The sequence below is a fragment of the Ochlerotatus camptorhynchus genome, unplaced genomic scaffold (assembly GCF_037179485.1).
Source record: "Ochlerotatus camptorhynchus isolate MF236.1 unplaced genomic scaffold, CSIRO-AGI_Acam_v1.1 ptg000247l, whole genome shotgun sequence".
Classification (NCBI taxonomy): Eukaryota; Metazoa; Arthropoda; class Insecta; order Diptera; family Culicidae; genus Ochlerotatus; species Ochlerotatus camptorhynchus.
Genome location: NW_027040737.1, coordinates 507,189 through 532,408, shown reverse-complemented (window position 1 = coordinate 532,408; position 25,220 = coordinate 507,189). Strand labels below are relative to the sequence as shown.

Sequence of the window (25,220 nt, the reverse complement as noted above, 5' to 3'; positions counted from 1 at the left end):
TTAGGCGGTTTATTTGGAAGGCTCAATCGCGTTAGCTTTACGGAGCCGATAGTTCATTGTTCATTGATTGTAAAAAAAATCACTTAATTCTATGCCTAGTAGGAGTTGGGCCGAATACTCGCGGCTTACTCGAGGTTAGAGAGGTACATTGTCGAAGGATACTATCAGGGGAGGAGCTTGGAGGTAAGGTTTCGTTGTCTCATCAGAGCGTTGTCGCCAGTATGAACGGTAGTGCGGTTCTAGTTTCGTCTGGAGTTCGACCGGCTATGGCTAACTACGCACTGTACTCTCATTTTAGTATAGACACTCTTCTTAACACCGGTCGTTGCTATAGCGGGTACCAAACAAGTTGTCCCATTCCGTATCGGTAATGAATATTTTGGCAACGAAACCATCTGTACGTCATCAGTTTTCGATTTGGACAAAACAAAATAGATAACTATTCCTCGAACTATTCACTGTGTTTTTCGGATTCCAATGACGACGATCTGGACTTGGTAAGCAGGATTTTATTTCAGGCGCAGGCTATCGTAGCAGAAACCGAGGCAGAAACGACATGTACGCAAGAAAGAAACAGACGTGTCGGCGACACAACGCTTATAGATTGGCGCAGGAAGAAACTGAACGCCAGGTGTCGGATTATTTCTCGATAACTAAACGTTGACTCAATTTGAACTTAACTTGATTATATCTTTAACTAATTAACTTAGCTGTAACTTTAACTAAACATAACTTTAACTTAACGTTAACTAAAATTTAACTTTATGTTGACTTAATTTTAACTTAACAAGAACTTCCAAGAAGTGTCAAGTTTCAAGGAGTTCCAAGAACACCCAAAAACTTTCAAAGAATCCAAGAAGATATACAGAAAAAAAAGTTGTTGAATATTACATCCAAACTGCTGCAACCAGGTAAATCCATCGGTTGTGTAATATAACGTTGTACGATGTACATCGATTTTGCGAACAAAATAACATCCATTGATGTGATATTGTATATGCTTTTTGCTATTACATCATTATTTCATACATCAGCTTGAATTACATTGATCGATATTACATTTTTTTTGCTGTGTATATGAATCTCCAAGAGATTTCCCTGAAGTTCATTGGAAATAACTTTAATATAACGTTTACTATACTTTAACTTAACTTTAATATATCTTTAACTTAAGTTCAACTAAACTTTCTTATTTACTTAATATAACTTTAATTCAAGCTTTAAGTATAACTTATCTTTAACACAGTTTTAATTTAACTTTATCATAATTTTTACTTAACTTTAACATACCATTAACTTTAACAAAACTTTTAACTTAACTTGATTTTATCTTTAACTTAATTTTTACTAAACTTTTACTATAGTCTATCTATACTATCTTATAAGATTGGCGAAAAATAAGGGCAGGAAAACTGAAACAAGGACCATAGTTAAGGCCCAAACGCAATGACAGCGGATGCGGAACGGCAGCGGCAGCGGAAAAGCCCGATCTGAGTAAGCCTACTTGTCGGATTGAAAACTAGTTAGAATCAAATCGACTTCGGTTAGGCATCTTGATGTCATTTGTGACAACTGTCAAACTTTCCGTTTCCGTTCCGCTTCCGCCCACATTGCGTTTGGGCCTTTAGGAATACTATTTTGTAGAAAACATTTCAGTTCCAACATTTCAAAGGGGCGTAATGGCATTTGTAAACAATGGCTTTAGCCGTCGATTTCTCGCGAATAAAAGCTTACTCATGAAAAATAATGACACCAACAGGTAGAGGAATGTTTCCTCTACTAGCCAGCATTGTTAATTTGGAGGGGCGAGCTTTTATTTGTGAGAAATCGACGGCTAAAGCCTAGGGGTAAGACAACTGTACTCAGAGTTAATATATTTGCAGTGAGTAAATTTGAGTTACTCATATTTACTCAAAAACAAACAAAATAGTCTAATATTTTTCATCAAATAATGTTCAAACAATCCGCGTCTGACAGAATGTTTTGATTTCAAGATTTAGTTTTCATTCATTAAAAGATCCAAGTTAGATGGCTCTTGTCCAGGCCAGGGGATGTTTAGGTCTCTTTCGCTTACTAGGATGGCTGGCTAAAGTGTAATGTCTTTGAAGTTCTTAATGTTGTGGTGGTGTTAGTGTTTCCATATTTCAGCCATTTCTAACTATCCGGGAATCTTAAAATAGCTGAAGACTCTTCCCGGGAATCGGGAAATATTTTCGATAGTTATTTATTAAAACTTGAACTTCGTCAGGATTTCCCCCGGAAGATGTTTCCGACAATTTCTGGAAGTTTCTTCCAACTTCCCCGTTGAAGATTTCGACCAGCTTCTTCGGAAGGATTCTTATGATTTTTAAAACTTGCCCTAGAAGAATCTGCAAATGCAAATTTCGTCATTTGTTCAACGGAAGTTTCATCATCTTTTCATTCCAACAGTATCAGATTACAATCAGAAGTCCTACCGCTAGAAGTGGAAACTATTTCCCATTTCATCCGGACTTCCCACGGAAAACTTTTCTGAATTATTCTGAAAGTTTTATCCGGCTGCCTAAATTTGCATGGAAGTCTCTTCTAACTTCACCCGGGAATTTCTCACAGATTGTGTCAGAAGCGTCTACCGGTTTCGTTTGGAAGATTCTTCGCCAGGAAGCTTTCCTGACTTCGCACTAAAGATTCGTCAAACTTTCACCGGAAATTGCTATCAATTTTCCCCAAAAGCTGTGTGGTCATTTTTAAAATAAAATATGTTTAACATGGTTTTCGTACAAAAAAAAAACTGCTTCTCGGGAAGTCAAACTAGTTTACTGGGAATCGTGAAATGATAATTCTGGTAAATTGCCCGGGCAGGAAACACTAGATGGTGTGATTTCAAGACTAAGGAAGTAAGAATTTGGCCAAATGTTTTCAGAAGATTAATTTAGCTCATGAAAATTAATAATCAATCTCACAAAATCGGTCAAAGAGGTTTCATATTCTGTTGCACTACATGCCTGGAATAAGGAAACTCATCATTAATAATTACGGTCTATCGTGATAAGCAACATTTATTTACCAGCATTCATTAAGGAAGAGGGATTTAAATCTTCGAGAATATTTAGCTGGAAAATGTCAGAGTTAGGGTCAACTCTCTCCAGAAGCGTTCGTTGTTTTCCCTGATACTCCTGCAAAAAGACATCAATAGACAAGAGTTGAAAAAGGTTGAACAGGAACAGGTTGAATTTTCCTCGTCTGGTGTTGTTGTGTTGATCGATATTTAGAACAAAAGGAGCATTGTTGAATAGGGTCTTTTGTTTAACTGTTCATCCCAGGTCAAAATAGGTTAATTCTGGCCAACTTCATAGTTGATTCTATTCTGAAACTCATATGTAGTTTGTCAATGAGCGATCGTCGAAAAGATGTAGGAACCACCACATACCATGTTTTCATACTGGGATTGTCTAGAATCTACCTTAGGATTGACTGGATTATTTGGAATCCCCCCTGGACAGTCATTAATCCCCCTCAATATTAAGTGAAATTCTTCCTGTGATTGTCCGGAATCCTCCCTGGGATAGTTCATATTCCTTCTTTGGTTTTTCCGAAGTTACCTTTGATATTGTTGGGAAACCGAACTGGGATTGTCTGAAATTCCCCCTAGGCTTGTTCGGAATCTCTACTGAGACTGTCATAAATCCCCTTTGCGATTGACTGGAACCCTCCTAGAGATTGTACAAAATCCCCCTGTAATAGAACGTCATCGGCATGGCAGTAAATCAAGACAGCTCTGACTGTTCCGTAAGGTCACCATAAAAATCTTCCATCGATTTTGAGGGGGCAGCTTGTAGTTCCTTTCATACACGTGCAATTTCCCTTTCATTGCTGAAAGATCTTCCCAGTAAAGCATCCCTAATAAAATGTGTATGGTTATTTTTCTTAACGACGTGTTCAGGGTATCATCCAAACCATTTGTAGAATGGTTCTACCATTTGGGTTAAAGTTCGGGTATGGTACTTTTTTATTAGGGATTGCAAGCGCACCGTTCAAAATGTTGTTGCTTGCTTTGCTTGACAGTATCGGTTGCTATGTGTATTTTATGTTGCGCAACGCGAGTTACTCAGAGTTACTCAAAATTAACTCCGATTTTACTCATGATCAAAAGCTGTCTTGCCTTGTTTACAAAAGCAATTACGCCCCTTTGAAATCAAGAGCAAATTTTCATTACGTCGAATGTAACAAAGGTAAACAAAGTCGAGCTATCAGTGTCAATCGATGCTCCTACTATTACACTATATACTGTCCGAATATAGGATCACATCCCATTTTTAAATTTATTTACCAGTCGAATTGCTTTTTGACGTAATCACCTTCCGATCAAAATAGTTTTCGATGTTACTTAAGTCACCCGATTTCTATGGAGATGCCGTTTGCCTTAAGTAACAGCACTGAGAAACCCGTGAAAAGTGTACTTTCGTCGTTTCGCTTTCTCATTATTAAAGTGAATAAATCGAACTGTTTGTTGCTAAGATGATTTCGGTGGTCCTAAGCACGTAAGGAGACGTAATTGATAATTCTCCCGAATATCCTGGTAAATACACTTTGACTTAAGTAACAATAGGGGCCACCAAACGACGTATAATAACTTTTGACTCAAAAACCAGTATTTCTTAGCATGAAAGCTAGCGATTTGCCTTTGTATGATTAAAACCCGGCTAAATATGTTAAACATTGCTATCACTATGAGATTATATGTGTTTAATTGGAAATAGGAATAACTTTTCGGTCATCAAAACAAAACTTTATTTTTCTCGGATCGGTGCGAATGTTACTTACGACATAATGAAAATTTGCTCTTGAAATGTTGGAACTGATTTATTCTCAATTTAACCACGCTTATTACTGTTAAATCTACTATGAATTCAGTAAAGTTGACTATGAATGTTATCAAATTTACTATTGATGAATCTACGTTACGGTCGGCCAGCAGATGGAAATGATGTGAAAATGATAATGACGTTTTGCTAGCTGGAATATCGTATGGAATATTTTTTAGTACATCATCACTTTTTTGGTTTTGGATTTCAAACCTAGGTGTCGCATGCACTGGTGCAGTTTCGCGTAGATTCATCAATAGCGTGCTGGTTTATTATGATGCTGATTAAACGAATCCTGGGAAAGCATCATTGTCATCGTCAGAGAAACTTCTGAAATCCAGGATGTTCAGATAAGCATAGCTACTTGAATCGCTGAGAGTATCTTCCGAGTCTCCGTCTTCTGATTCCACGATTTCAGTGAACAATCTTGTCGTGGCTGTTTTAAAATAACATGATGTTCTATGTTTGTTTATCATGGCCATATGTTGACCAACGGGGGGGGGGGGGAGGTGTCAGTCAAATACGAACAATCGTCACCTACCTCGCATAACTGGTTCCAAACGTAAACAAGCCATAAGAAACCTACAGTGTTTGTTTACGTTTGGAACCAGTTTCATACAAGAATGATCAGTAGGCTGATTTGACAGCACGTCCCTCCCCAGATGTTGACCCAGCGTGCAGGTTTTCAGTTTGACAGTTCTACAATTCGATTTGAAAGTTTCAACTCAAGACCAACAATTGAAATGGCCTTAACTTCATTTTGTAAACAAACCTTGTACACAATCGGGTAGAGGCAGGGGGAACGACACTCATTTGGATGTATTTTTTCAGTCTAGTAATTACTTGGGATTTTCAAAAACATTTTCATTTTTAGTAAACAGGGCCCCGCTGTTGTGTCACTTTTTGTCGAGTGAGTGAACTCAAATCCATCCGTGCACTCGTCAATATAGTCAGCTGACATACATGGTGTTTGTTGTGGAGATTGTTGAAAAATGACAGTGAGTATTAGGTTCTGCAGCGTGACGTCACAAATGAACTCAGTGTTAATCGGCTGAACCTTTTTGACAGTTCAGTGGTACTGTTTACAAGCACTTAGTCGTTTTTTCGAAAAAACAAATTCTAAAATTTCCGAATTTTAACTTGAAAATTGTCGAGGAACAGCGTGGTGAAAGGATGTTGATCGTGGACAATGCAGAAGTGTGGTTTACATCTCACTGCAGTCTGAAAAATTATCGAGAAAATCTACCCAAGAAAAAAACGACTAAGTCCACGTAAACAGTACCACTGAACTGTCATCAGATTGAGGTTAACCCCGACGGTGCAAAACCTAATGGCAGAGTGCTTCGCGGTCGACCTGAAAACTTCGAGAAACTGCATGGCTTGCTTGACAATTTGTGTGCATGCAGAAAGGATAAGTTGGGAATAGAAAGAATAGATAGGATGGATTGAAATTTTGTGCACGTTGAAAATTTTATGAGAGGTTTTGGTAAAAATGGGATAATCCTGAAGAGTCGTTTGAGTGAATTTCCCCTACCTGTTCGTTTTGTTGGTTTGCGTTAGCGGACTTCGGTTCGCAAGAAAATTACCTCACAAGGTTTGTTTACAAAATGGAGTTAACGCCATTCCAATTGTTGGTCTTGAACTTTTAAAAGTAGAAAGAGAGCTACTTTTGAATTGACAGTTAGGGGACTTTAGTTTTGAATGCTAATTACTTTTACCAAAAAGAACCAACGCTAACTTTTAATTTTACCAATGGTTTTTTTGAATTTATTAACGATTATTTTTTGTGTGTAGTTGATCGTTATCGTCCTCAAAACTTCAACGTCATCATCTAAAGAAAAGAAAATCGCCACTCGATCGGATCAAGTCAAATTCAAAAGTTTGATGCAAGGACGTCGAGTCTGAAATCAATTTTGTTTTGTTATTTGTCCCGAGATTTGTCCTGGAAATTCTCAATTCTAGCTAGAGCTGGAATTAGGGCGTGACAGCCTTTATAAACAATGACTTTTCTCGGTGATTTTTTACCCTACCCGATGGTGATGTTGATTTGCGTGTGCGATCCTTGACTTTCTAGAAATCATCGAGAGAAGTCATTGTTTACAAAAGCTGATAAGCCCTAATTCCAACTCTATCTAGGATTATTTTTCGATTTTATTCAGAACTCAATACGTTCGAAATTGACTTGGAGTTCTCATCATAACAATCTCAGAACTTATTTAGAATATTCATATGAAATTGATCTGGAAAGAATTCTCATCACAATCGTCATGGATCTTTCCACAGAACTAACAGAAAGTTCTACCCTGAACTCACACAATTGACTTGTCATTCTAGCCAAACTTTCTTAGAATTTTTCCCAAAACTCTGTTGAAATTTTTGCCTGGAATACCTGGTGCTATCCCTTGAATTAATTAATCGATTTAAATGGATGAAGTATATTATTCTCCCAATTTAACATCGAAATACACGGGCGATTTCGAATTCCGAACTTTTTTCCCTGAAGAATGCTCTATTTTGATTTTCCGCTTGATAGAGTTGCTCTGTTGACGGTCCGTTCAAGAGATAAACGCACAGATTTCTTGCAATGGCACGCTTTTATTGGCTTTGGGATCCCCCCAGCAGCAGCTTTAATGTATTTATCTCCGGTGGGAGATCATACGGAGTTATTCAGATATGCGTCCTTCATGCCTTGTTGCGACTTGAACTTGATGAAAACCGCGGTCTCCTTTGTAATCCTGTAAGTTGTTTCCATCTCAAGCACATGCTTCCATAGGGAAGACTGTCATCAAAATCGAACCGTGGACTGTCTATCACCTCAGCTTAAATCTTAAACCAGGTTTACTCAAATATGTAGGTAAACCTGGCATAAGGTTTAAGCGCACGTGAAGAAATCAACCCTAACAGAAAGAACCGCATTTTAAAAATGTAAAGAAATCATTTTATTATACGGAAATATTAGGTATATTTATTTTATATTCAACGATACTTTTGTTTCTTTACTGCATGCTCTAATTGGAAAGATACATATCCTTCTTTTGCGTCTTACAATGCCTATATTCATGTTTTTCTCACCATAATATCAAAGATTTGCGTTCATTTAGATTTCCATGCTTCAAATAATAATTGTTGTCGTGCTGTAAGCCAATCAACACTCATATTAGAATTAGTAAGGAAGAACCAAAAACGTCCAGTCTCTCAAAGTTTCACCAAATCGCATGATCTTTTCCTCTAGAATTTGTGCTAGCTACGAGCATTTTACGTTATACAAAAATAAAGAACAAGCAATAATAAGAACGTCATAATCAACTATCACAATCGAGTTCCTTCTCTCATTCCGAATCGCAATCCTCCAGAAACGACACAAACGAAAAACCGCAAACGCCACCCATTCAATCTGCACTGGAAAAGCATCCGTTGCACACGCGAACGTCGCTGAGCCAGCCCCGTATCGGCACGGGCCGCCGATGTTCGGAGCAGGCCGCACAGACGGCATTGCCACACGCTCGGCAGTGGTGCCGCCGCCGATCGATAACCAGATAGGAATTGTTATGTGAATGCGAGGGCGATACCGTTGCAACGGTCAAATTGGCAGCACCGCTGTCCCCGCCATCCGATCCCGACGACGAGCGGTGACGGAGGACGAGCTTCCCATTGACTGTGGAGCCGGCCCGAACCAAGGGTGTCGTAGAGTTGATTTCCTCCGGAGTACCGAAAACCAACTCACAAATGTGGCACCGTGGAGCTTCGGCGTCCGGGACCCAGTACGAGGGCCTGGCAGAGTCTTTGATGAGGTCTGTTGGAAGATTTTAACAGGTTATTAGATTTGAAGGTTTCGCATGTATCGGGTTACCTTTTGGATACTCTAGCACCGCACCCAGGTTGCTCAACGTGTTGATGACAACTTCGCCGTACTTTCGGGCCAGAACGTCCCCATCGCCGGGGTTATTGTTGCCTGTAGAAGACGTCAGATCTTGTTCAGTTTCACTTTCAACGGCTGTTGAATCATCAGTTTTAATTTTGTACCGAGCCAATAGGTTGATTACGATTGTTTGGAACGAAAGGAATTTTTTTGTCAAAGTTAGTCTAAGTCGAGTATATGAAGGACCTACCTTGAATGCCGTTCGTATCACCATTGATCCTCTGTGCCCTCAGTAGTTCTTCGCGGCAGCCATTGCACACCCGAACCGGATTGTCCCAGCCTCGGCTCATCACGGGCATCCGGTGCTTCGAACAGCTACTGCAGAATCCCTCTCCGCAGCTACGGCAGTGATGCTTTTTGAGGTCCAGTCGTTCGAAATTGACGGTGCAACCCTTACAGTGCTACAAACAACAAATGGTTAATCTCCCCGTGCACGGAAATGGGCAGGAATTAATGGCTTACGATAATCTCACTATCCGGTCGCCAATAGGCCGGTCGTATCTTGTCCGTTACCCAGGATTTGAGCGTCTTTGTCGGTTGGGCTCCAACGCTGGCGAAAGCATCGGTAAGGTACGCAACCCCGTCCAGCACCAGCTGAGCCGAATGGGTGGGACCGCAGACCGCCAGACCACCGTCGTTCCATACATGCACGATTTCGGTCCTGGATGGCGGAAGATGGAAAACTTTGCTACAACAGAGTTTAGCACCCAGTTTAGCATTAGCATGCAAGTTATAGGTATACACAATCTTTGGTTACGGCCTGGATTATTTATCATAGATTCATAGGTCTTTCAGCAGTTCTTCTCGTTTCTTCTGGGGTGTTCTGACTGAATTCTTAACTATAGCCATGACCACTCGGGATTTTTTATTAGGTGGGGTACTCTCAATTTTGCGGCGCCCCTGTCTTTTTCACTTTTACGATGCCCTCATCACATTCCATGACGGTATTTGCAACAAATTCTCTTTTATTTTAGTTTAGAGAACTTCATTGAAGTTCAGCCAAAATTTTCACGAAATTTCGTAGAAGTTAACGGAGTATCGTAAAAGTTCAGTGAACTTCTTAGAACTTCAGAGTTTGATTTGGGAACATACTGGAAGTATTGGGAATTTTGTTTCACTCAAATGTTTAGGAAAATTCGTAGACAAGGATCAGGGTCTTTGCTGGAGTTTGGAAAAGGTCATGAATGTTCTGAGATTTTGGTTGAATTCAGAGAACTTGGAGCTTCGAAGAAGTTGAGAGAATTTTCTAGAAGTAAAAATTAGGGAACATTGTAGATGCTCATGGTACATTCTATGAGTTATAGGAAATTCGTACAGGTTTAGCAAACTTGGTTGAAATTCAGTTGTAGTTTATATAAGGTACAGAAAAATCATATAGGCCTACACTGCGCGGCACGTGACAGTGAAGTAATGGTGCGCTCAAACTGTAAACATTTATTTCTATTAACTTACAAATTTGATTAATAATTAATTTACCTACAAATAAAGTGGTTTCCTTTGAAAACTTCCTTTTAGCATATCCAACACCGCTAGATTCATCACACTTTCCATTAGCAGTTCTCACATCTGCCGGTCGTATTCGTCCACCCAATTCCTTGTTCACCACTTCAATAATACCTCGTCTCCAACATTTCCAATTTTTCCCGTCAACGAACACCAAGTCGCCCTGTTTCAGCCCTTGTCAAACCATTCCGTTCATTGGTTGATCACCGCTCTCATTTCGTCCGAAAAACTGTTCCTCTGTGCCGATGACGATGAAGTTCATAACGCCAGCCGTCATCCGCAACAATATTGTCCACCAAGAACTTGCCTCGACGTCGATCACATCGTGGAACAGCACACAGTGGCGTCCCGTAATCTCACTTTTTACCTGTGCATCAATTTTTAAAAACCAGATTTAATGCCATATTCATACACGAATCGGTTGAAAAATAAACTTAATCTTCTAGTTTACTCGATATCTATCAATTGCAAGCAATATTTTGATAATTGTTTATGTTTTGAGAGCTGGTGCACAGGTAGATTGAGGTTAAGGAAAAGCCACTGAGCACAACACCTCCGGTCTCCTCGTCGGCTTCTTCGAACGTCGACTTCTCCGATGGCGACTGATCCTCCAGCTGATATAGGACCGTTGGTCCCTGGAATCTTGCCCCATCGCTATATAGGAACATTTCCGTTGACGACCGGTTGCACAAACACCACGCATCCGAAAGCGTGTTCGCTGGCATCGATAAAGATTACTTCCAGCGAATCGATTTCAGCGCGCTTAGCATCACCAAGATAGCAGTGCGGAATTCCGATGACTTCTATCTCCGGTAACAGACTGGTCCACCGCATCCACAGCTTCTAGCACTTGACATCGATGTCCTGATCCCAATTGCAGTTGCAACGCCTCCGATCTTGAATGTTTATTTTGCCGTGAGTGATGCCGCTTGGAATAGATCTTTTCGCAGGTCGTTTCTCCTCGAAAAGGTACGCCAACAACTCCCAGATTACTCCTAGAGCTCACTCCTTGTTGTAGCTTTCAGACTCTTGGGAATCTGGCAAGTTGGACGCTCAGTTCCGCCGAAGCTTGTTTTCCGGTGTACCACGTGTAAATCCTGCCCTGACTTGACTTCCTCTGCTACTGTACCGACACTGTCAAAGTTATCGTCGATTTGTTTGCAGACTTTCTTATGCAGCTCCGGCTTCTTCTCTAGTCGCTTTATGTTTCGCATGATGCTATGTCTTCCACGGTAACCCAGTTTCGAAGCGGTCGTCGATTCGTTCGGTAGTCCGTTCAAGTATTTCTCGTGCGCGTTTCTCCTGTTCTGATTTCTGTCGGGATGGTCTTGGTCCGTATACCATCCATCCGAGTTTGCATCGAACCGCAATCGGTTCCACAGGTGCAGCAACCTTCGTATCTATCTGAGCAAATGAATGAATGTATTTCAGTCCGATAAGCAGTTCCGGATGCCCGTCGTACGACTCGATTGGCAGCCCCCGCACGTGTTTGTATTGTGCGGCAAGTTCCTGGCAGTCTAGTATTTGACGTGGCAGCATCAAGTTTCCAACCGTGCGGACACTATGCAGCAGCAAGCTTGTTGGTTGCATTTTCACTAACGGAAGCACCTTCGTCGAGGAACGCCAATACCGTGAGGCTGAATCACATGTTCCAGCGAGTCAGTCGTGAATAATTTTCAAGTTTCCAACGAGGCGCAAACTTAAGCTACACCCGAAATCCTTTTGGAACTACGTGAACGAGCAACGCAGGGAATCCGGCCTCCAATCGTCTATGGAATTCAACGGAGAAGTTGCTGCCACTGTTCAGGATATATGCCACCTTTTTTCCGAAAAGTTTGCCAGTGTATTCACTAATGAGATACTAACTGACGACCATATTAACCTGGCTGCCAGGAACGTTCCAGTAAACGATCAAACGCTGGGTGCAATTGATGTTAATGCAGAAATGATTTCTAAGGCCGCGACTCTGCTCAAGTCATCCTTCAATCCTGGACCTGATGGAGTTCCATCTGTATTTTTGAAGAGACATATTGCTAGCTTGTTAATTCAGCTTCTTCGCCTGTTCCGAATGTTTGCGCACATGTTTCCCGTCCACAAAAAAAGGAAGGAAACGAGCTGTGGATAACTATCGAGGAATTACATCGTTAAGTGCCGTTTCGAAGCTATTCGAGCTAGTGATTATGGAACCGTTGCTGTCCCATTGCAAGCAGTATTTGAGTGCTGATCAACATGGGTTTATTGTCGACCGCTCTACAACCACCAATCTGCTGTGTCTCACATCGTATATAACCGAAAGCATGTCGGATCGGGTTCAAACGGACGTTATTTATTCAGACCTATCCGCAGCATTCGACAAGTTGAACCATGCTATTGCGATTGCTAAACTCGGCAGACTCGGTGTATGCGGTAATCTTCTGAGTTGGTTTCGATCATATCTTACCGGTCGGCAACTAAAGGTTGCCATAGGATATTGCAGATCAGCTAGCTTCTTAGCCACATCAGGTATACCTCAGGGAAGCCACATGGGACCGTTAATTTTTATACTGTACTTCAACGACGTGCATCTGGTCATCGAAGCTCCTCGGTTATCATATGCAGATGACCTCAAAATCTTCCTACGAATCTGTGCTCCATTGCTGACTGTCACTTTCTTCAACGTCAGCTGAATGTATTCGCTAGTTGGTGCAGGTTAAACAGAATGGTAGTGAACCCAGTCAAATGCTCCGCTATTACGTTCTCACGAAAACAACAACCGATAATATTTAGCTATATGACCTGTTTGGCTCGTCAATCGAACGCGTGAATCAGGTGAAAGACTTGGGTGTGATCTTGTGTTGGAGATACAACGTACATCGGCTCACCCCTCATCCCACCGGCATCACTGGACTTGCCGTAGCAGTCGAGAAGTCTACACTAATATCGTGGCTGCTTGTAGAGAAGAAGCTTTTTTCATTCGTATGTGAACTTTTAAACGACGCGGTCACAATAAAACTAATGCTATAGTTTTTCGCTAAAAAACTGAGTTTTATTTCGTTGTTGTGGCCAACAGGTTATGGGCCCAGAACGGTATCCGCGACGCGAAAGTAGTGAAAGTGCTTGATTGAACAGTATCCGTCTGAAATAGTGTTTTTACCAGAAAAAAAAATGTGCTAGCGCGAGAAAAGAACATTCAAGATGGCGGACGCAAAATTCGTAGTGGAAAAGTTGGGTGACGCCAACTATGCTACGTGGCGTTTTCGCATGGAGATGATTTTGATCAAGGAGGAGTTGCACGAGATGGTTTCTTGCCAGAAGCCGGATCGTCCGGATGCCGTCTGGCTGGCAAAGGATGGAAAAGCTCGTGCAATAATCGGACTTGCATTGGAAAATAGTCAGCTTACGCACGTAATGAAAGCTTTGGAAAGTTTTCACCACCAGTCGTCATTGGTGAACAAAATTCATGTGCTGCGGCAGCTGCTACGCTTGCAGCTTGAGGAAGGTGGAAACATGGCGGATCACATTGCACGCGTGATGGAGTTATCACAACGTTTAGAGGCGATGGGTGAATCATTGAACGGAATCTGGCCGGCGGCAATATTATTGTCCAGTTTGCCACAGTCTTACGATGGCTTAATTGTCACACTGGAAAGCAGAAAGGACGATGAGTTGGATTTGGAGTACGTCAAAGGAAAGCTCTTGGATGAGTGGAGGAGGCGGAACGAACTTGCAGCTCATCAAAACAAAGCTTTGAAAGTGGACGGCGGAAAATTTTCTGGAAAGCCGGAAACGAAGAAAACGTGCCATTATTGTAAGATGGAAGGGCATTTTCGTAAGGATTGCTGGAAGCTGGCGGAAGATCGTAAGGAGAAGGAGCGGAAGGAAAAATACCATAAGGCGAAGCTGGTGAAAGAAGACGAAGAAAGCGAAGAATTTTGTTTTATCAGTGGAAGTCAGAGTGGCGGTACTACGTGGTATCTGGATTCGGGAGCCACGTCCCATATGGCGAGCGATATTTCGAATTTCAAGACAACGGTGTCAAGTGTTGGTGCGTCGATTACGCTGGCGGATGGAAGTAAGGTTTCATGGAGCGGATCTGGCGATGCACGGTTGACTACTGTCGATGGAGAAGGAAATCCTCGGAAGATTCTGGTCAAAGGAGTTCTGCATGTGCCATCTCTTAAGGGAAATCTGCTTTCGGTCAGTAGAATGGCGGATGAAGGTTGTGTTATTATTTTCAACAAAGTTGGGTGCAAAGTGGTCAAAAATGGTGATGTCATCGCTGTTGGAGAACGAAAGGCAAGTTTATACCAACTAAAGGAACATGGGAAGGCTATGTTGGCTGCGGTTCAACATCAAGACAACTGTCAGCCAGTGATGTCACCTGGAACGAAAGCGAGCAACGAACGAGCACCCTGCGTTCGGTTGTGATGCACTACCTCTTCGTTCAGCACCTATAAACCGAAACAAAAAATGACAGTTGCACACCCTCCGTTCGGTTCTCGTGTTGCGAACGTAACCGAACTATGTGTTGAACGAGTGCAAACGGACCGAGCGAATGGGAGAAACGAACGCTTCGTGTCTACGTAGAAAACGCTTCGTGTAGGTTTTTCCATTGTCAAAACTTACGAACGGTGTGTGCAACTTTTCGAACGGCGTTGATGTACTGCACAAAAAAATTTAAACTTATAGAACTGTTTAAGATCTAAAACAATTTTAGCATGATGTGAATATTACATGTATAAGGATGTTGAAGGAATACGTCTTTGTCTAAACGGAAATTTACAGAGGAAGAAGTCAGCAAGATTTTAAACCAGTTCGAAAGCTTAGAAACGCCAAAAGCGAAATGTAAATTATGCAGCAGGATGTTGAAAACGACATCAAAAAGCAATCTTAAAAGACATATCAAAGACCTGCACCGGGAAAATATTTCAGAATTTGGTGGGTGGTTTGGACCCCGATGATGAAGCGGAGGATTCATGCCTGCGCGAAAAAAAAATATGCCGAGAGTTGGTATGCACATTGACTACAACTTCTACATGACCTCCTGCATCAAAATGGTGACAGAAGGTGAACTTCCATTGTTAGTCGAAATACCAGGGATTTACGACATTATGACAAAAATCGAAGGAGCTCTCAAGGCGAATCCCGTTACCCAGAAGAATATTCGCGGAAGAATAGGAGAGGTAACTAAAAGGTTCCAAGAACCAAATCATCCTAGCTAAGTTTTGCGACACTGACGTTGCTAACGAGTTGGTTCGGGAGTCACGAACAAAACCCTCTGGAATGGAAGTAAGCTTGGATGAAGGGAACAGGATTCAGGAACGGAACCTTTCTCAGGAGGAGCAGTCCATGTTGGATCTTGCGGGAAATGACATCGTGGAGGACGTAGAATCATCATATGACGGTGCGTCAAGTGAGGAGGAGGATTTCGTGGGATTCCCACGACGATCATCTCGAAACAACAAAGGAATTCCACCGGCGCGTTTTTGCTATGAAACGAAACTGGCCAAGTCGGATGAAGTCGAGCCAGCAAGTTTTGAGGACGCTATGACGAGATGGGACAAAGATCTGTGGATGGAAGCAATGAACAGTGAAATTAGTTCGCACCATGCAAACCGGATCTGGGAGTTGGTCGAGCCGCCAGAGAAGAAGAAGGTCGTTGGTTGCAGGTGGGTATTTAAGCTTAAACGGAACGCTTCTGGGGAGGTTGTTAAATACAAGGCGAGATTAGTGGCGCAGGGATTTAGCCAACGTTACGGCTACGACTACGATGAAGCCTTTGCACCCGTTGCAAGACAAGCAACACTTCGTACGCTTCTGGCTGTAGCCGCTCATCGCAACATGTCACTCAAACACCTGGATGTGAAGACGGCCTATCTATACGGCAATTTGAAGGAGGAAATTCATATGCGTCAGCCACCCGGTTTCGTACCTGCAGGAAAGGAGAAATTAGTATGCCGCTTGCGAAAGAGTGTATACGGTTTGAAGCAGTCAGCGCGTTGCTGGAACAAACGTATTCACGAGGTTTTAGTTCAAGCAGGATTCCAGCAAGGATGAGCAGACCCCTGTCTGTACTTTAAATTCGTTGACGGAAAGCGGATTTATGTCTTGATTTACGTCGATGACATTCTTGTCGCCTGTGAAGATGGAAAGCATATTGAAGGAGTTCACCGTGAGCTGAAGAAGCACTTCGAGATAACCGAGCTGGGAGATCTTCGCAATTTCCTGGGAATGGAGATAGCTGTTGAAAATGGAGGGTACTCAATTAGCCTCAAGGGTTATATTGAGAACCTTGCTGGAAAGTATGGCCTTTCAGACTCGAAACCAGTGAAGACGCCGATGGATCCGGGATTCGCGAAGGATGCAGGAAGCAGCAAACCTCTTGAAGGCGACAGTGATTACCGAAGTTTGGTGGAGGGCTCTTCTCTATGTTTCCGTGAACAGCCGGCCGGACATCGCTGTGAGTATGTCGATCCTCGGACAGAAAGTAAGTTCTCCTACACAAGCGGACTGGTCAGCAGCCAAAAGAGTTCTGAAGTACCTGCACACAACGAGCAGTTCAAAGTTGACTTTTGATGGAAATAATCACCGCTTGCTGGGTTTTGCTGATGCTGACTGGGCGGGTGATTCAACAACACGCAAGTCTACGACTGGTTACGTTTTTCTGTATGGCGGTGGTGCAATTACTTGGTGCAGTCGCAAGCAAACATGCGTTTCATTATCATCAATGGAAGCTGAATATATTGCACTCAGCGAAGCGTGCCAGGAAGCGGTGTGGCTTCGGCAGTTACTACGGGATTTCGACGAAGGACAGAACAGTGCCACCATCATAAATGAAGACAATCAGGGGTGTATTTCCTTTGTAAGTGCTGGTCGGACGTCGAAGAGATCCAAGCATATAGAGACACGTCAGTTCTTCGTGAAGGATGTTTGCGATCGTGGAGATGTGAAGATGCAGTATTGCCCGTCGGAGCGGAATACAGCGGACTTATTCACGAAACCGCTCGGCATATTGAAGTTGGTGAATCATAGTGAATCTCTGGGTTTGTCGTCAGCATAGAACAGCCGATACGTTGAGGAGGAGTGTTGGAGATACAACGTACATCGGCTCACCCCTCATCCCACCGGCATCACTGGACTTGCCGTAGCAGTCGAGAAGTCTACACTAATATCGTGGCTGCTTGTAGAGAAGAAGCTTTTTTCATTCGTATGTGAACTTTTAAACGACGCGGTCACAATTTTCGCTAAAAAACTGAGTTTTATTTCGTTGTTGTGGCCAACATCTTGGATTCGCAGCTTTCATTCAAGCAACACATTGCACATGTTGTTGATAAGGCGTCAAGAACTTTAGGGTTCATTTTTAGGATAGCTAAAAACTTCACTGATATCTACTGTCTAAAATCTCTCTATTGTTCGCTTGTTCGATCGACGCTTGAGTATTGTTCAGCGGTTTGGAACCCAAACTACAACAACGGTGCCGAGAGAATTGAATCTGTTCAACGTCGCTTTCTTCGTTTTGCGTTGCGTAGATTGCCTTGGAATGATCCGTTTCGATTACCCAGTTACGAAAGCCGTTGTCAACTTATCGACCTAGAACTTCTCCGGACTAGAAGAGACACCAGCAGAGCCCTAACCGTGGCCGATATCCTGCAAGGAAGGACAGATTGCGAGGCTACCCTGAGGCAAATTGACCTAAATGTTCAACCCCGACCGCTTCGTAATAACCTTATGCTAAGACTGCCTCTACGTCGCAGAAATTATGGAGCGATTTGCGGACTGCAGAGAACATTCAACAGAGTTGCATCTGTTTTCGACTTTCATCTCTCCCGTGATGCGCTTCGTCGAAAGTTGTCTTCTGTTTTTCGCTGGCAGGAGTAACTGACTATAAGATATATGTTTTTTAATGTTTTTTTATGTAATTACCATGCTTGAATGTATTTTTCTTTTTACCATAGTTGATAAGGTTAACATCATTGGGGCTTCATCCAGCCTGTTGATGTAAAACAACAATAAACAATAAACCGAGATTGACTTTCCACCACAGTACAACTGCACCAGAAGCATCCGGAACATTACCGTACAGTTGGACCGGATATGAGCACTCATTCCGATACCGTTTCCCACGGATTGTGGAGCTCCTTGTATCATCATGTTACAGCAAATCCTAAATTTGCACTGACCACCATATGATCGTTGAAACACACGCTGCAAAGTTTTTCGCAGGTTACCAGCTTCAGTCGGTCAGCATACGACAGCACCTTGAAGTTTGCGCAGTGTCGAAGACGATGTTCTGAGCTATCACACAAATTGCACGGCTTTATCCTCTTCCGGCCGATTGGCACCCGAACTATTCACTTCGCTGTAGTACAACGCACCTTTCTCCATCGGCTGCTTTTTCCCGGTTGGTGGCTCACCTTTGGGCTGATACACCAGCTTGAACTCCATGTCGACATTTGCCTCGCAGGCGTCCTCGACTATCTACGTCAGTGTTCACAACGTTGGTTCTTCCTTGCTTCTCTTGTACCGGACCCATTCACGCGTCTCACGATCCGGAAGCTTGGCGATCCGGGTTGGCGAGATGTTGACTGATGATGACTGCAGAGCTGCTCCACCATATTCCCAAAAGGAACGAAACTCCTCAGGTTGTCTGGCTTTGGAGGCTCCAACTGGTTAACTTTGTCCAGTCGATTCTGGAGCAGTTTTTCCGGACAACCGTAGTGCCGACGCAGCTTCTCGATGACCCTTGGAATCGACTCGGGAAGAAGCAGTTGACCGGACACCAGCTCGAGAGCATCGCCTTCGAGGGATTTCTGCAGACTTCCCATGAGTTCAGGGAACTTCATAGAGGCTCAAACTTGATCAATAGATTGGAAAGATGTTCAGGGAGCTTTGTTTGAACTGAGTATAAGCTCAAGAAAGTTTGTGCTAATTAAGGATCCTTCGTAAAAGTTAAAGGAACTTCGTAGAATTTTAGAGAACTTCGTTCATATTCACGTATTTTAAATAAGATATAAATGAAATTCTCTGGATATGTTTTTGTTTGATCCTCTATTATGGTGAAGATCTTCACCTGTTCAAAGATTCAAACGTGGTCCCTCAGGTATTCTCCCAAAATGGCTTGTTGATCAGCAAGTATTCAAAAGATTCCCAGCTCCAGATGTTTCAGTTAAATTCTGTGAACATTCAGGTCGAAAAAGTATTACACTAAATAATTATTCTTCTTCTTCGCTTTTCAAGCTTATTGCTTATTGCATATTAGCTTATTGTGTGCTCTCAACTTATAGCGAATTCGTTTATTATCGGGGTTGGAACCAGTTCCAACCCAGTGCGAAACCGAACTTTTTGTCAGTTCGAACCTGAGCTGGGTTTTAAAAACAAACGATCAAACTGACGTTTGTCAGAAAACAAGCAGACCCAATCTTGATACCCGATCCAGGTTGGAATCGAATTCACTATTAGTGTTCTAGATGTACAGATTAATTGAGAGCTTTCGGTGCTCTTTTTGCATTAGTATAGCCTTTTTTTAAATTTAATTTAAGTTCATCTGTTGTTTAACTAATGATTATTGTTTATTTGTTTTGTTTAAAACGTTTTAGGTCATTCGTGACTTGCCCGGCGTGAGATTTGACTCTTTCAGCCTTTCAGTCATTCAGCGTGAGAAGCATGGATGCTAACCATTTACGACAGGCCCGTATTCAGTTAAACATTATGAATGCAAAATGAGTAATCAAATTGATTTCATTAAAAAGCAGGATTAGTTTTCCATTTGATTCAACAGTGTAAAAGTTTGCTCTCATTTTTCCTGTGTTAACCGTTAAGTCAACCAAAATGAGATCAACTGGAGTATTCAAACTAAGTTACATCATAACAGTAAATTTTGATTTCAATTTGATCTCCAGCTTTGCTCGGGTAGTCTAGTTTTCCTGAATAATACGGCCCACCTGTACCACAGTATACCTCCGTTGTTGACCTACGTCAACTGTGGCGTCGACAACAAAAAAAATCATAGTAGGCATAAGCATCTGAGTACCAGAAAAATAGCTCATTATCATTCGAACCATCCCGGAAGGAAGTCAGAACAGCCAAATCAAAGCTCAAGACAGAATCAAACCAAGCTCACGAAGCCTTGTGGAAGCACGAATCGAGACCGAACTTCAACTTCTCTGCAGAACCAAATTTATCAAACCCAAAATGGATAGAATGGTAAGTCAGCCAAATCACCGTTCCCCGCTATTCCCGATTTCGATCGAAACCAATTATGTTGGAAAATCCGTTTCAATCGATATTCCCATGGCAACCGACCTAACGGACCATTTCTCAACCCCAGCAACAATCCCGCCAAGGTCGTTCGTCGAGAAATGATGACCAGGAAACCAGCCATGCGATGGGTCGTCGCCGACGTCGTTCCCGCTCACAAAGCCGAACCCATAGCCGAACCCGTACCCCCTCGCGCACCCCCTCGCGCACCCCTTCCCGTCGACGCCGCAGCAGCAGTCGCCGTCGCCGTTAATTTAAACAAAAAAAAAGCAACTCCCCGACCCCATGCCGAGAAGCTGAGTTCAACGAAATTGAACTTCATTTGTAAAACACCCAGTGATCCAAATAAAAACCTCTAGTGAAATCTGAAACGCAAGAGTGTTCTTTCTCGACTTACCTCACAGCCGCCTGTTCCGGAGATTTGTTGCCGTACCAGTGCTGCCGGGAACGGTAGATTTCGCCGCAGTGAGGACATTCGATTACCGATCCACTCCAGGCGTACTTGGCCAGCCCCAGCCAGGACGAATCGTTGCTGGTCTGTGTTTTGATGTTGACGACCACCTGCCGTCCGTTCACATGGCACTTGTTGCACAGGTAGACCTTGTTCTCGTACTGATGCTGATACTTGCAAGGTCCGGCACACCTGTGATCCTCCTTCGTTTCCAGATGACCCATCGAAAGCTGACACCGCACGTCGCAGGATTTACAGAACGTGGTACAGGTAAAATACTGCTCTGGGAAAGTGTTGTTCGGAAGGGACGATAGCTCTCCATTAAATTTCCGATTCAAGGCCTGCAGGGCCTCAAAGACCACCTTGGGCTGCCGGGGAGACCTAACGGTGGTGTTTCTCAACTCTTTCTCCAGTGCCATTTTCAGCGGTTCGTAGTTCGTCGGTGGTTGAGTAGTCTGTATTCCAACGTAGCGCAGCGAGCTGAACGCCTGCAGTTCCAACTTCTGTTTGGCAAAACTTTCTCTCAAAATATCCTCCTCGGTTTTCCCTTCGACGTTTTCCTTCAGAACTTCCGTATTCTGCGTTTCGTGGAAAATGATTACTGCCGGACCAAGGGATTGTGGCGTAAGTGATAAGCCCAGAGATTGCAACGCCCCCGAAAAATACTTGGAAAATGCCTTCGAAGCCGTCCCCAAAAACTTGTACATGTCCGTCCGCAAACGCTCCGACCTGGTCCTATAAATCACGATATCCGATACGGCAAGCACTTTCAGCAACATTCTCATCTGCCGGTTTTCGTTTATCGTTTCCCCTAGCAACCCTTCGGTATCCAAGCACAGGACGTTGTAAGGCCGATGGAACGACGCCCAAATACCCATCGTGCACGAAACTTGCTCCGCTGAAGTTTTGAACACTTCCGTTCCACCGAAAAATGCATGGTTCATGGTGTGGCTTTTGCCGTCCCCAGTATTGCCGAAAATGGAAACCACCTTGATCTTTGCCTCCGCCGGTGCTCCCAGCTTCTTGCAGAAATGTTCAGCCGACTTCAGCTGTATATTTTCCTTCTCATCCATGAGCAGAAAGCTGTTGGCCTTGCCGTCTACTTTCGAACCATTGCCAAAGCCGGAGGCATGGAACGTCAAGCTGCCAAGCTCGCCGCTGTCGTCTCCGTTGAGATCCAGCGAAAACAGCTGCGTCGCAGCCGCAATCTCCGACAGAACATCCGGTGGATGGGGGGAAAAGCTGCCCGGTGAGTGCCGTGGGGTAACCTGTGGGTGGGATAATAAACATTGAAAGCGTTATCAATCAGTGCCAGTGTTTGTTTGTTGTGTCGCTCGATCGACGTCACGACGGATGAGGGGTCTGACCACCGTTATAGCAGAGGCGATAAGGAAGAAAATAAACTTGTTTTCGCACACCGCCGATCGCTAGAATAGCCACAAGCTTGGGACGCAAAAAGAGCTCAAGATACCGGAGAAATGGGTCACACTAGCATGTCGTGTGAGATTGCGATAAGATAGAGAATCTGATGTAATTTGCTGACCGTGTGTGCAATATCACGGGGAGCGGAATTACGCCGTAGACGACCTCGGGGTTGATTTTTTTTTTAATATTTATATCTGACTATAATTTTAGTATTTACAATGCACGTACCGTTGATACCATTTTGCCTGACAAAGTGAAAAGAGAATACCTCAGAACTCTATAGCGAAAGCTTTGCACCAGCGCGAAAGACGGCTGGTAATCTACTAACGAGCCTTGATAGGAATTGAACTTGATAATGTGGAAGCGCAGATTTTTTTTTTACAATCAATGCATTTGTCTAATCTACGATTAATCAGACACTTGATAACGAGCCAGCAGATACCGGGTTTGTGGGGCAATGCATCATTTCGCAATGACCTTCACATTTGCTCAAGAAGTATTAAAGCACTTGTCATTTACAGTTCCAGAACAGCAAGTTCAGAGGACTTTGGAGTCAAGTGCGATACTCTTAATATACATCTTGGGTTCTCTGGAGTTAGCCTAGCTTAGTTGCCTAATCACGCCTCTTGTCAAAATTTAAATGCAACCGAGACGCACTGTGGTAAGCTTGATGGAAGCTCCTAATCCCAGGTTATCAGGAACGGAACAATAAATCCAATAAATAAATCACCACAACACAGTGTCACCTACCGCAACCTCCGTTCTTCTTCTTCTTATTTCCTTTATTTAACGTCGATTTCTGTCCCGCAAGCTATTTAGTGCCAATTGGCGTTGACGGCACCGTCGAAAAAATTGCTCTTCCAGCAAATATAGGCAGTTTCTTATGGGAATTTTCGGTGGAGTGAAAGGATAGTACATAGCCCACCATGTTTCACGCACAGTCTGACGTTTGCTTATGGATTTTCTCATAGGAGTAAAGAGCTACAGAGTCGCCGTCAACGCCAATCACCGACGGACATCGATTGCCATCCATTGACGGTAATCGAATGTGCAGGAAGGCAGCTTCCACACCTGCGTAGGATATCGCACCCATTCAATCAAACACACATGGGCCGGGACCAACGGCTTTACTTCCCTTCCGAAGGAAGACGTGACCAGAGATTTTTATGCCTCAGAAAAATCCCACCGACATCGACTGGGATAGAACCCAGACCCATTGGGGTGAGAACGCAGTCACGCTTACCACTACACCACCGGCGCCGGCTAACCTCCATTATTCACAGATGTCTCCGTCCTAAAGTTGTTGGTGGGGATGATCCCAAGTAGAGAGGGTCTAGTATACTAGACCCTCTCTAATCCTAAGTATCTTTGTAAGGCCGCTAATTCCAGTTTCTCATTGTGTGATGAGCTCTCGCGAACCCAGAGTGTCAGGAGCTTGTCGGAACATAAGGAAATGACTTCGGTACCAACCACAGTACGGAAGAATCGGTATACTTTCTCAACCAGGGCGCATCGTACTGCCGTGTGACGTACGCACCAAAACCAAAATTGTTCTGGAGAAGCTTTGTTCTGTTCAGGCATGGTAAATAGGTAAATTTGCACCGCAGTTCAATTTCAACCGATAATTCAAGAGCAAATTTTTTAAGCAATTGTTGTTCGCCTATACCCTTCCAGGTATTTAGCACCTTTCTGGATACTGGGTTCACCATAAAGTTGCGCCAGCTCGTAATTCATCCTTCTCCTCCATACACCGTTTTCATATACCCCACCAAAGATGGTCCTAAGAACACGTAGCTTCGAAAACTCCCAGTGCTTGCAGGTCCTCCTCAAGCATTGTCTACCTCTCGTGTTGCTTTCTAATCAGCATCTTTTGCATGGTCCATTTTTAGTACGGGGGTGAAGTTTACCAGACCTCAAGGTCTTGTGCCGTATGCTTCTCAAAATTTCTCTACTGCAGTTGTTATCCGACTTCACTAATGTCCCGAGGTACACACATTCATCTACCACCTCCAACATGTCTCCGTCGATAATCACTCTTCTGCCTACGCGACCTGTATCGCGCTCGGTTCCTCCATCCAACAGATACGATATCGACTCTCACAAAATATTGTACAGAAGAGCCAACAACAAACAAACAAATCCCAAGAATGACACAGTCCTGGCCATCTGCCGCCTCCGCTCACCACAGACCTTCCGGACCTGCGCTCGGTTGCGCAGAGGGGGTCTTCCAACCCGTTTGCTACCTGTCGCCCGTGATTTCCAAGGACATCGCCTAGCACGGATATACGCCGAAAACAGGATATCACCACACCGACAAACCGACATGAATGATCATACAAATTACAAAGAAATTTTTGATCAAAGCACAAAACTGACATCTGCCGCCGTGTTCGCGAAAATTGTGTAGCCTAGCCACGAACACGCGTACAAAATTTATTAGTTGGTTCGTGTCTAATCTATTTCGGACAAATTATTTTTATCTAGATAAACACATTTCTATGGTTTTGACAGATGGGATCGCTGCACATTTCAATCGGTCGTTATGGATTCTCGATCAAGAGTTAAGTTTAAGTTTCATGTCGGTTTGTCGGTGATCACCATATACTACTAAAAGATGAATGAACTCTGACGTTCATTCCTGTATCGGACCGTTGCTACGATGAAATAATATTAACCGAGACATAACTAGATTCCTGAACGCTTTCCAGCCAGGCGTTCGGATGTGAATACGAGGTATTTCGCTGCGATCGAAATCCGAACAGTAGTCAAGTCCACTGGTGGCGGTGTTCTGATTGCTGTTCGGTCCGAGATGAAAACGAGAGCCATAGAGCACGACATGTGG

The 25,220-nt window shown here is 43.2% G+C and overlaps 1 protein-coding gene across 2 annotated transcripts in view; it reads right to left on the bottom strand.

Moving 5' to 3' along the window:
* Nucleotides 1-7,815: 7,815 nt before the first annotated feature.
* The window catches only part of LOC135704762 (zinc finger FYVE domain-containing protein 1-like), a 29,547-nt gene continuing 12,142 nt past the window's right edge, over nt 7,816-25,220 (bottom strand). Inside the window, exons 1-6 of one of the 2 annotated variants that reach the window (XM_065226263.1) lie at nt 22,607-22,683; nt 20,900-22,221; nt 9,226-9,424; nt 8,954-9,164; nt 8,695-8,838; nt 7,817-8,637 (exon numbers count right to left, since the gene is read on the bottom strand). In XM_065226263.1, coding sequence (XP_065082335.1) covers nt 8,234-8,637; nt 8,695-8,838; nt 8,954-9,164; nt 9,226-9,424; nt 20,900-22,221; nt 22,607-22,618 — 2,292 coding nt within the window. In that variant the 5' untranslated portion in view covers nt 22,619-22,683 and the 3' untranslated portion in view covers nt 7,817-8,233. Of the gene's footprint in view, nt 8,638-8,694; nt 8,839-8,953; nt 9,165-9,225; nt 9,425-20,899; nt 22,222-22,606; nt 22,684-25,220 lie in introns of those variants that run through there. The other variant, XM_065226262.1, reaches the window with a different exon arrangement.